This window comes from Desmodus rotundus, chromosome 10 (assembly GCF_022682495.2).
Source record: "Desmodus rotundus isolate HL8 chromosome 10, HLdesRot8A.1, whole genome shotgun sequence".
Classification (NCBI taxonomy): domain Eukaryota; kingdom Metazoa; phylum Chordata; class Mammalia; order Chiroptera; family Phyllostomidae; genus Desmodus; species Desmodus rotundus.
The window spans coordinates 83,320,598-83,333,349 of NC_071396.1; the positions used below are offsets into that span (position 1 = coordinate 83,320,598).

Sequence of the window (12,752 nt, forward strand, 5' to 3'; positions counted from 1 at the left end):
TTTGGAAATTGTTCCATTTTTATTGCTGAATGACATCACACGGCAGTTACAGTAACATGAGACAGGAATGGAGGGAATGCTGTTGTCACAGGCTTAGTAAACACTTACAGTGTTTGGTAGCCTGGGATTTCTCTGCTGCTTCTACCTGAATTGAGCCCAGACTTGCTAAGTGACAGGTGGTTTGTACCACACACCAATCCAGGCCTATAAATGAAGTTTCAAATGCTTAGTGGGTAAACTTTAGTTGTGATTTAAAAATAACAGTTCTTATATTATGCTGATATTCTGAGAACAAGAACTATAGCACTGAGAACAAGAGAAACTGTTTGATAACATTAAAACTGTAATTATGAAAAAAATACTTGGTAACTTGTTTTAGTAGGAATGCTTTGGCATTCCTGCAAGTAGCACTTGTTACTATCAAAGAGAATGGTAATCATCCAACTAGCTCATACCCACTGCTTGACAAGTGTTCCAAATGATCCTAGATTTTAGATATGTGAACCGTATTTACATACAATTGTACCTTACATTTGTGTGACATTTTCTTATAGTTTAAAAAGTACTTTCACACATCTGGCCAAGATGGAGGTGTAGGTAGATACACTTTGCCTCCTTGCACAACCTAAAGAAGGACAACAACAAATTTAAAAGCAAAAAATAACCAAAACTGCCAGAAAATTGAATGGTATGGAAGTCAGACAACCAAGGAATTAAAGAAGAAACATTCATTCAGATTGGTAGGAGGGGTGGAGATGGGCAGCTGGGGTGGAGGGGATGCTTAGCAAGGCAGCAGCTGGAGGATCAGGCTGGCAAGACGCTGGCTGGTGGACCAGGGGTCCCACATTTTTGTGCTAATAAACCGGGAGGAACAACTGGGGAACAAAACAGACCATACAACCCAGGGTTCCAGCATGGGGAAATAAAGCCTCAAAGCTCTGTCTGTGGGGGAGAGGGGTCAGAGAGGGAACCTAGGGTTGTTTGCTGGGCCCCATCTCCAGCTTTCAGTCCCTTTCTCCCACTACCGCCATGAAGCAAATTCGGATATTTCTGGTGCTGATCCAGAAAGATCCAATTTGCTTATGGGTAGTGGGAGAAGGGACTGAAAGCTGGAGAGGGCCCAGCAAACAACCTGGTTCCCTCTCTGACCCCTCCCCCACAGACAGTGCCACAATGCAGAGAAGTGGGTTGCCCTGCCCTGGCGAATACCTAAGGCTCTGCCCCTTACACGTAACAGGTGTGCCAAGACAAAAAAAATATGGCTCAAATGAAAGAACAGTTTAAAACTCCAGAAAAAGAACTAAGTGATGAGGAGATAGCCAACCTATCAGATGCAGAGTTCAAAACACTAGTAATTAGGATACTCACAGAAATGGTTGAGTATGATCACAAAATAGAGGAAGAAGTGAAGGCTATGAAAAATGAAATAAATGAAAATATACAGGGGACAAACAATGAACAGAAAGGAACCAGGACTGAAACCAATGATCTGGAGCAGAAGGAAGAAAGAAATATTCAACTGGAACAGAATGAAGAAAAAAGAATTCAAAAAAATGAGGAGAGGCTTAGGAACCTCCTGGATATCTTTAAGCACTCCAACAACCAAATCATAGGGGTGCCAGAAGGAGAAAAGGAAGAGCAAGATATTGAAAACTTATTTGAAAAAAAAATAATTAAGGACAACTTCCCCAATCTGGCAAAGGAAATAGTCTTCAAGGAAGTCCAGGAAAATCAGAGAGTCCCAAAGAAGCCAGACCCAAGGAAGCACACACCAAGGCACATCATAATTACATTACCCAAGATTAAAGATAAGGAGAGAATCTTAAAAGCAGCAAGAGAAAAGGAGACAGTTACCTACAAAGGAGTTCCCATAAGACTACCAGCTAATTTCTCAAAAGAAACTTTGCAGGGAAGAAGGGGCTGGAAAGAAGTATTTGAAGTCATGAAAAGCAAGTACCTACATCCAAGATTACTCTGTCCAGCAAAGCTATCATTTAGAATGGAAGGGCAGATAAAGTGCTTCCCAGATAAGGTCAAGTTAAAGGAGTTCGTCATCACCAGGCCCTTATTATATGAAATGTTAAAGGGACTTATCTAAGAAAAAGATGATCAAAACTATGAACAGTAAAATGACAACAAACTCACTATCAACAACTGAACCTTAAAACAAAAACATAAAAAAAACAAACTAAGCAAACAACTAGAACAGGAACAGAATCACGGAAACAGAGATCACAGAGAGGGTTATTAGCGGGGAGGGAAAGGGGAAGCATGGGTGGAAAGGTACAGGGAATAAGAAGTATAAATGGTAGGTGCAAAAATGGACAGGGGGAGGTTAAGAATAGTATAGGAAATGGAGAGGCCAAAGGACTTGTATGTATGACCCATGGACATGAACTAAGAGGGGTGGGGAATGCTGGGGGGGGGGTGCTGGGCAGAGGGCAATAAAGGGGAGAAAAAATGGTACAACTGTAATAGCATAATCAATAAAATTCTTTTAAAAAGTGCTTTCACATGACATCATTTAACCCTCACAATACCCATACAAAGCAAGTGTTGGCCATACTTTACCAATAGTTTGAGTATCAGGAAGGTGAAATGACTTGTTGTTAATTGGTGGAATTGGGAATATAACCCAGATCTACTATGTATCAGTCCAATGGGCTTTTTTTTTTTAATAGTCACTCGAGGACATTTTTTTTTCATTGCTTGTAGAGAGGGAGGAAGGGATAGAGAGAAACACTGACGGGAAAGAGGGGCATCGATTGGTTGACTGCCATGTGCAACAGACAGGGGACAGGTGCCTGGCCCAGGATCCTATGCATCCTGATGGTGGAGGGGAAGGGTGGAGGGGAGGGGGTAGCTGCATGTGCCAGCGCCTGGACTGCGGATCGAACCTGCAACCTTTCAGTTACAGATTGACTCTCCAACCAACTGAGCCACTCCACCCAGGGCAGTCCCATGAGCTTTTTTTTATTAGACTACATTAAGAAATTTCTCAGGTTCTTTTAATTTTTCCATTGATATAGTCTGGGTTTCATTTGGCTACTTCCATCTTCAGAAGTTTTTTGTTTTTAAATCACAATACTATCTATACCCATTGATATTTTTCTTTGGTATTGTCTTTGAAAGTAGTCTTAAGTGAAATATGAAAGTAAACCATAATTAATGAAGTTTTCAATAAAATTTCTTTTTCAAGGATTGTTATAAATTACAATAATATTTCGATGTTGGAATAAATTTTCAGGCTACTCAAATATTGCTCCATGAATCCTTTAGAAAATCGTGATACCAGTGTACACATTTCAAGGCTTGAGTCCTGTGTTCTGCCTTTTTTTTGTCTGTGAAGTTGGTTTCTTGTTTATTTCACTTTCAAATTCACATAGCAGGATTTTTTAAATGTGACATGGGAAGACCCTTTGACTCTAATTTAGCTGTCTTAGGTATACGTTGGAAAGTAATTTATAGTAATAGTGGGAAAAGTCCTCACAAATGACTAGATATAAATCAGAACCAGAAAGACCATTTATATCCTGGGCAAAATAATAATGTTTTGTTTCATGTGTTTGTTTTCCAGCCAACTCCAGAAAATTTTGGTGAGTGTATTTTGAGATTTGCTCTAAGTTGCATTAAAAGAAAGTTATATATATAATAGAACAACAGAACAGAAGAAGTTAGGACAGATTTAATGCTAAGCACATCCATAATTGCATTGAACTTTGATCAAATGCTGGTTTCTCTTGATTTACTGAGGAATGTTTTATTGATCCTGCACCAGGGTTCCACATACCAGCAGAAAAACAGATGGTGGTGCAGGAGAGGCCAAACAGTGACTGGCACACAGACAACCATAAATGCTTGCTATTATTATTTTTGCTATTTTCTGTCAAACCACATGAACTTCCTATTCAGTTGTATACTGAGAGATTTGGCCATATTATTCACCCCTTTGCAATTTAAAAGAGAAATTTAAGTTTAAATTAGGAATTTTGCTTGAGAGTTCCAAGGTATGCTATTGCAAAGGATATACATTTATGGGTAGATTGGACTGGTGTGACCAAATTTAAACATTTGCTTTTTATTTAATCTAGTTGTCTAACTTAGTCTTCCAAATTAAGCTTAATATTATATAGAGTAATCAATTTCTTATTCCTGAAGTTATTTGGAATTCAAAGGACATGAATAGGACAAGAGCAAAAGTCCCATAGCCTCAAGTCTGGGCCATACGAGGTTCTTAATCAATCAATCAATCAATCAATCAATCAAACAATGTATATGTATTAGTTTGGAACCTAGTAGTCACTTATCTGAGGCAAAAGAAACTTGCTCACTTCTAATTCAATAATTGATAAAGATTTTCTTCTTTCTAAACAGAATGTTCAATGTGTTTTTCTTTGTTATTTTAAAGATGTAGATGGTGGAATTGACCAGGATATATTTGACATCAATGAAGGTTTGTAATTTTTTTTACATCCTTTATTTTTTTAAATATATTTTATTGATTATGCTATTACAGTCCCAATTTTTCCACCTTTGCTCTTCTCCACGTGGTACCCCGCCTCCCACCAGCATTCCCCGCCCCTTAGTTCATGTCCATGGGTCATGCATATAGGTTCTTTGGCTTCACATTTCCTACCCTGTTATTAACATTGTTCTCTCTATTTTGTACCTGCCAAATTATGCTTTTTAACCCCTGCACCTTTTCCCCCATTCTCCTCTTTTCCCTGCCCAGCTGATTATCCTCCAAGTGATATCTATATCTATGATTCTGTTCCTGTTCTGGTTGTTTGCTTGGTTTGTTTTTTTAGATTCAGTTGTTGATAGTTGTGAATTTGTTGCCCTTTTAGTGTTTGTGGTTTTGCTCTTATTCTTTTTCTTAAATAAGTCCATTTAACATTACAGATAATAATGGCTTGCTGATGATAAACTCCTTTAGCTTTATCTTGTCTGGGAAGCACTTTATCTACCTTCCATTCTAAAGGATAGCTTTGCTGCATAGAGTAATTGAGGTTGTAGGTCCTTGCTCTTCATCACTTTGAATACTTCTTGCCAGTCCCTTCTAGCCTGCAAAGTTTCTTTTGAGAAATCAGTTGATAGTCTTATGGGAACTCTTTTGTAGTTAACTCTGCTTTTCTCTTGCTGCTTTTAAGGTTCCCTCTTTATCTTTAACCTTTGGTATTTTAATTATGTGTCTTGGTGTGGTCCTCTTTGGGTCCAACTTGTTTGGGACTCTGTGTGCTTCCTGGACTTGTATGTCTATTTCCTTCACCAAGTTAAAGTTTTCTTTCCTTATTTGTTCAAATAAGTTTTCAATTTCTCGCTCTTCCTCTTCTCCTCTAATATCCCCATGATTTAGATGTTGGTACATTTGGAGATGTCCAAGAGGCTTCTTATTCTATCCTCATTTTTTAAAATTCTTTTTTCTTCTTGCTATTCTTGTTGAATGTTTTTTCTTCCTTATGTTCCAAATTGTTGGTTTGATTCTCAGTTTCATCCCTTCCACTGTTGATTCCTTGTAGATTTTTTTTAAAATTTCACTTAATGTAACCTTCATTTCTGCCTGGGTGTTTTTAATGCTGTTGCCATACTCTATGAGTTCTTTGAGCATCCTGATAACCAGTGTTTTGAACTCTTCATCTGGTAGGTTGGTTATCTCCATTTCGTTTAGTTGTTTTTCCGGAGTTTTGTTCTGTTCTTTCAACTGGGCCATATTTCTTTGTCTCTTCAGTTTGGCAGCCCCCCTCACCCCGTGTTTGTTTCTGTGTATTAGGCAGAGCTGCTTTAACTCCCTGACTTAGTAGTGTGGTCTATTGTAGAAGAGCAGACCTGTAAATTGTGTGGGGTGGAGCTTTAGGTGATCGCCAGGGTCTTGCAATCTGCTTCACTGCTTTGTGGCTGTGTGTGCGGGGAGGGCTCAGAGAGGGGACAATGCTTCTGCCTGGCCTCTGGAGGTTTTCCCAGGGGGCTGTCTCCCAGCACTTTCTCTGTTTCCAGTCACTTCACTTTCTTGCCATATGCTACTTTTTCCCTTCCAGATGTTGCCCTGGTGCTGAATCTCAAAGAGGGAGTGTGTCTGCATCAGTCCTAAGTCTAAGTGGGCCCTTTAATAGGTGTCTCCTGATAATTTGGCAGTTTCTTCCACTGCCCCAACCCCCACAGGTTTTTAAAGTCAGAAGTTATGGGGATTTATCTTCCTGGCACTGGAACCCTGGGCTGCTGGGTAGTCTGGTTTGGGGCTGAGATCCCTTGCTCCTGAGGTATCCCTCCTGATTTTTATCCACCACATGTGAATGTGGGACCACATATTCTGCCACCTCTCTGTGACACTCCCATGGCTCTGCGCCTCTCTGCACTTCTCCACCTCTCTCCAAATCTCTGCCCCTCCTACCTGTATGGATAAATGTGGCTTCTTTAAATCCTTGGTTGTCAGATTTTCTTACAGCTCAATTTTCTGAAGGTTCTGGGCGATATTTGCTTTGTAGTCTGTTTGTAATTTTTTTTCTGCAGTTGTTTGAGGAGGTGAAGCCTGTTTACCTACACCTCCAACTTGACTGAAAGACCTTTACAGCCTTTATTAAGTGGGAAATTTAAACAAATTTGCTAACGTGAATTTTTATCTTTCCTCTTAGATTTGGGACTGGATCTTTTTGAGGGAGACATCAAACTCGATGGGGTGAGTTGAACCAATGCAAGGAAGACTCTCCTATTCCTCACTGAGAGCTAAAATACAGAATATCTGAGAACGATTGGGCAGCATGGGCTTAGTTAAGCCCAACAGTCTCTAAGTGCACAAAATCATGTGACACATTTATTCAGTGCGTACATTGTGCTGTAAGGGACTCATATAAGGGTGTCTTCTTGATCTATTACTCAGATTTCTGTGTGGTTAAAGCCACCATAGCTCACCATGGATGCCTTGGTCTTTTTGATCTTGTTTATTTTCATTACCGAAACAATATGTTTTTATTTTTAAATAGAGCCTCACGGATTCAATCTAGTTGAAGCAAAATTAAACTGAATTGATAGACATCTTCAATAAATCAAGCTTTTTACCCTGAGATAAATTTTGTGACTTCTACCCTGAAAGCTAAAAATAGTGTTGCCAAGTACAGGTCCTCCCGTACCTTTCATACAGTCTTCCCTCCTAGTGAAGCCATCACCACACCTTTACCCCATGCCACCGAATAAGTAAAAAATCCAGATGTCACCTTTACTTCCTCCCTTTCCCTCACCCCTCCATCCAGTCCATCAGCAAGTTCTGTCATTTCTGTCTCCAATGCATGCCTCAAATAATCTACTTTTCTCCTAATCTGTCTTTTTATTTCAAATACTGCACTTTTCTATGGGAAAACCTTGTCCCTGTTAACAACAAAATGATCTTTTAAATAGACAATGACATGATTTCACTTCTTGTCTTGAAAGTCTTTTACAGCTTCCTATTGCATTTAGAATATTATCCAGATTTACCCATAGGCTTCAAGACCGTGCATAATCTAACTCCTACCTATTTCCATTTCTTCTCTTCTCCCCTCCCCCTCTGCTCCTCTCCCCTTCTCTCCTTACCCCTCCTTTCTCCTCTCCTCTCAACTTATTTCTTTTCTCTCCCAACTCATTAGGCTACAAGACTCAAATTATCTCAGAACATACCAAGCCTATTCCCATGTCAGAACCAGAGCAACTACTGTTTCCTCTGCTTGAAATGATCTTCCCAAGGTCACTTTCACTTCTGGCTCTTTCTTATTTTTCCTATTTCACCTTAAATGCCATTCTTTAAAAGGGTCCCATCCTGGCCACCTTACCTAATGTACTACCCTGTCCCTTTACTCTCATCCACATACGGCTTGTCTCTCTCACTAGGTATTAGTTCCATTAGGTAAAGACCTTGGTAGTTTTGTTTTCAGCAAATCCCTGTTCTCTAGAACAGTGCTCATTTTGTTGACTGGATGAATACATTAAAATGAAATATTAGTTCTTTACTATAAAAACTTCAAATTGTTTAAAAAATTTTTGAAAAAAATAAAAAGTTTTAAAAAAACTTTGGCCTAGCTCATATGACTTTTTCTGACTCTGTCAGCTCAAGATTATTGAGGTTTTGCTATCACTTCCTTCTGCTATAGTTTTACTCTCTTATATAGAAAACTGGTCTATCAGTCTACCACTATGTATAGTTCAGTTTTATAGCAATCATTCTCTAAATGGTTTTACATGACTTCCCTTTCAATTCCATCAACAAAATTAATGACAGATATTTCCTCCTAAGAACGTTGTTCTAATGTGGTAAAAGTAGAGGTACACACGCATGCACACGTGAGCACATGCATGGGCGTTTGTTTAGCTGACTGGGAGAGCTTAGGACTTCACTTATTTCTAGATTAACTATTGGTTGTTTCCTAGTTTGTGCTGGGTTCCTTTAGTTACCCCTTTCACATTTATCTTTGACAGGTACAAGACAGAAATTCCATCATTGGGGAAAACTACAGATGGCCTCACACCATTCCATATGTTCTAGAAGACAGCTTAGGTGGGTGTGCCCTTTGGAATATCCATAACTAGTGTATGCTGCAGAAAGAATATGATTACAGTATTACCAAGGGTAGGAAATTACGGCCTTTAAGGGTTTTTGTTTGTTGTTTTGTGTAGCTATGTACAGTCACAAAGTCATTTTTTTGCTTAAAAAAAATAAGCAAAGCAAAACCATGAAAAGAACCTAAATGACTTGGTCTGAAATATTTGCTGAGCTTTGGCCAATAAAGGAATTAACTTAACCAACATTTATGAAGCACCTACTCTGTGCTGGATTATTTCATTTTAGGGACAGAAAGATTAGAGTGCTAGTCTTTGTTTTAAAGCAGTGGTTTCTCCTATGTTCAGATTTGAGTAAGAAAACAAAACGATCAAACAAATAAAACTCTAGGAACTGGTGTTGCTTTACCAACATTTTATTTTACCAAGTCAGAGCTTAACCAACAAGAGCCCACTATCTTTTATCACCCGCTTCATAAAATAAATAGTGTTTTAACAGCAAAAAGTCAGGAGAATGTAATCCAAAACTAAGAAAAAATTTAATTGTAATGGGCAATTCTAAACCTGATTCTCATTTTATTTATCGACTAGTGAAAATGGTATCTTCAACCAGCATCAGTTTAGGAATTGCTGTTTGGGAAAGTTTTCCTTAGAGATCATACATTTCAGGGGAGATTCAGATAAACCAAAAGCTAATTACAATAGAATGGAGTAAACAATGATTAATCATGTGTTCAGATAGTGACGCAAGTAACCTAGGTGTAAAGGCGTAATTGTTAGGCAACAGGTGGCCCCACGCAGCAGGGCTGCCATGCAAGTTGTGCACCCCACAGAAGGGCTGCAGGGGGTGCAAGTGGGACTGAAATTGAGTTTGCATTCTGCTCATCAAGAGACATTTATTTCTTTGCACGAAGTGCTTTTCATCCACCAAGAAAGTGCTTACAGCATTCTCCCAGATGAGGTGCCTCTTTCTAATGTGCAGAAAGGCACCACCTGGTTTCACGTGGCTTCTGATAGCAAGGGAAATGTTCCCCAGGCAGATGTGCAAAGGCATGGGGAAGGGGAAAAAACCCTTAACTGGAATTTAGATGGGAAGTAGAGAGATAATGAGGTTGAACAGGCAGGTAGGATCCAGACTGGGAAACTCTTTCCCATATTAAAAAACTTGGTGTTTATACTGATGGTAATGTGGAGTTACCAAAAGTTTTAATGTGGAAGAAGATTGTTATTACTTTGCTTGCAGTATAGAAGATGTATTATTAATAGGCCAATAGGAATGTAGGGATCAGCCAGGAGACTATTGAAGACAGTTAGGGAAGCACCAAAGGGTTTCTGAACCAAAACTCTCTTAGTAAGGACAGACAAGAATGGATAAATCTAAGAGGGATTTAGGAGGCAATTGTTATATTTGGTGATTGAAGGAAAGGGGTCAAGAATGTAGTTCCAGGTAAATGAGTGCTGACAGCCAGGATTTATGCAACTTGATGTATCGCAGTGCTTTTAACAAAAATAAGGAACATGTCTTAAAGTGAGTGGGATAGAGAAGTGTGGTGGAAATTAGTCTTTAGAATACAGAATTTGAAATGTGTCAGGTACACCGTGGTAGAGATATCATATAAAGTGTTGATGGATAGCCTGGTTGTTCAAGATAGACAAATATTTGGAAGCTTTTAGGATATAGGAAAAGGCTGAAGCCATGGGTATGAGTGAGAATCTTTCACAGTGCCTTGCATGGAACAGGTGCTCCATGGATAATGGACCTGACTGAACGCCCCAAGAAGGCTTCTCTGAGCGAGATGGCCAAGGATGAAACTCGGCCTGGGAGAGCAACTGCTTGGATTTGGCATAGAAAAGGGGTCTGATAGAAGTTGTTGAAAAGGGAAGATTGGCCAGAAACGTAGATTAAAAAACCAAGTGTAGGGTAGAAAAAAACCAAGGCAAAAGTAATGAAAAGGGTTAGAAGTTTGAAAAGCTCATGAAATATGAGGACAGAAAGATATTTATTGGCTTTTGGAATTGGGGGAAATCAGAAAAATTTGAAGTATTTTTTTCTGGTTTAAATATTTCGATTAAGTTTGTAACTTAAAAATACTTTTGTGTATTTAAAAAATTATTATCATGAACTGCATATGATGATTCAGTTAAAGACAAATTGCATGTATAATGACGACCCTGTAAAAGTGTAAAGGAGCTAATAATTTTCTGTCACCTAGTGACACTGTCTAATCACAGCACAGTGCATTACTCACCTGTCTGGGATCACACTGGTGTAGCAAACCCACTGCACTGCCAGTCACAAAAGTACAAGCACATACGGTTACGTACATTACTTAGTGCTTGATAATGATAACAAATGACGATGTCACTGACTTATCTGTTTACTATATTTTTAATCATTATTTGAGAGTGTATTCCTTCTACTTGTAAACAATTTTGCCATAAAGCAGTATGTCATGTTACCCCGGTGGCAGCCTCATACATCCCATGTCTACCATGTCTCTTGATTATATCATTTTCTTTTGTGCTCGATTTAATCTTGTGTTTAAAGATTAAACACAGTGACTTGCTGTGCAGGCTTGTAGCCTACGAGCAATAGACTATACGGTGTAGCCTAGGTGTGCAGTAGGCTATGCCATCTGGGTTTGTGCAAGTGCACTCTGTGATGTTCACATGACAAGTCACCTAATGACACGTTTCTCAGAATGTAGCCTCATTGTTAGTGATGCATAAAGCTCTATGGATATATATATATATATATATATATATATATATATATACTATATATACACAGACACATATGTGTATATGTATACACACATAGTATATATATAAAAATTCACACACATATATATGTGTGTGTATATAATTTTAAGACATTTATTCTCCTGGGTGGATTCCATGAAAGATCAGTGAGTCTTAACATGACTGTGTCTCTTAGGCTATTTTTGCCATGCATTTTAACCGAAACTATCATAACCTTATGAGCTCTGTGTACCTGTCTTTCAACAGCATCATAAAAAACAGTGTATGCTTTGAGGGCAGTGTATTTGTCACCTTGCAAATCTGAGGCTTCAGGTATATTACAGGCATTTAATAAATATTTTAAAAAATAAACTGACAGCCCTGACTGGTGTGGCTCAAATTGTAGGTCATCATCCCACAAAGTGAAGGGTCATTGGTTTCGTTCCCAGTCAGGGCACATGCCTGGGTTGTGGGTTCGGTTCCCAGTCAGAGCGCATACGCAAGGCAGCTGATCGATGTTTCTCAGTCACATCAACGTTTCTCTCTCTCTTTCCCCTCCCTTCTCTTCTCTCTAAAAATAAATAAATAAAATTTTTAAAAAATAAATTGATAAATACATATGAAAGAAACATATTAGGTAAAAAAAAACTCAGCTCAGACCCTCCCACCCAAACTGTGCACATTTTTGAATAGTTACAACTATGGCTTTTAAAATTTTTGTTCTTTTTTCATGTAATATTATTACATTGTTTAATGTTATATAATTTTAAAAATCTAATTAAACTTCAAATTTTTATAGACTATTTCATCAGTTCGATGATTTTGATTCTTTCTTATTTAGAAAATACTAGCCTATGTTTCATAGTGTAACATAGAAATTATTCTTTATGTTTAAAGTGAGGAGAGTATTTTCTCACATTACAGAAATTTTTCTGATTACAATTTTAAAGTTCTATTTTATTTTTATTAAACATTTTTTTCAATTACAGTTGACACAATATTATATTAGTTTCAAGCGTACAACATAGTGATTACGCATTTCTGTAACATGAAATTTATACCATCTTCAAATGACTCCAACTAGGAAAAGCACTAAGCAAGGCCACTCTTCTGTGTGTAGCAAAAGTAATTACTTTTGAAGGGTTTTCGGCAGGTGATTGTAGAAGGCCAGAAATCACTATTACTCAAATTCTGGTGGGCCAGCGTACTAAGTTCTGCCAGCAGGGCTTAAGCTAAAGACCTAAAAGTTTTAGCTTAAACTTTAGATATTATTTGGCTGGTAGGTGAAACTTCCCTGAAAGGGAAGGAGCCATTTGTAGCTCCCAGTGATAAATTTTAATTCTTTGCTCGAGTGCCAGGTCTGAGGTAGTAGGTGAGGGGAGGTAGGGAGTAGAGGATGAAGGTAAAGAGTTAGGGATGGAAATAAAAGATCAAAGTCCGAGTAACCTAAAGGGGTTGACAAGGGGAAAATAACCTTAAACAGCTAA

General features: G+C 38.4%; 1 protein-coding gene across 1 annotated transcript in view; it reads left to right on the plus strand.

The window, feature by feature from the left end:
* The window catches only part of MEP1B (meprin A subunit beta), a 30,997-nt gene that overhangs the window by 424 nt on the left and 17,821 nt on the right, over nucleotides 1–12,752 (plus strand). The window contains exons 2-5 of the mRNA XM_053913089.2: nucleotides 3,578–3,596; nucleotides 4,409–4,453; nucleotides 6,630–6,673; nucleotides 8,443–8,521. Coding sequence (XP_053769064.1) covers nucleotides 3,578–3,596; nucleotides 4,409–4,453; nucleotides 6,630–6,673; nucleotides 8,443–8,521 — 187 coding nt within the window. The remainder of the gene's footprint in view (nucleotides 1–3,577; nucleotides 3,597–4,408; nucleotides 4,454–6,629; nucleotides 6,674–8,442; nucleotides 8,522–12,752) is intronic.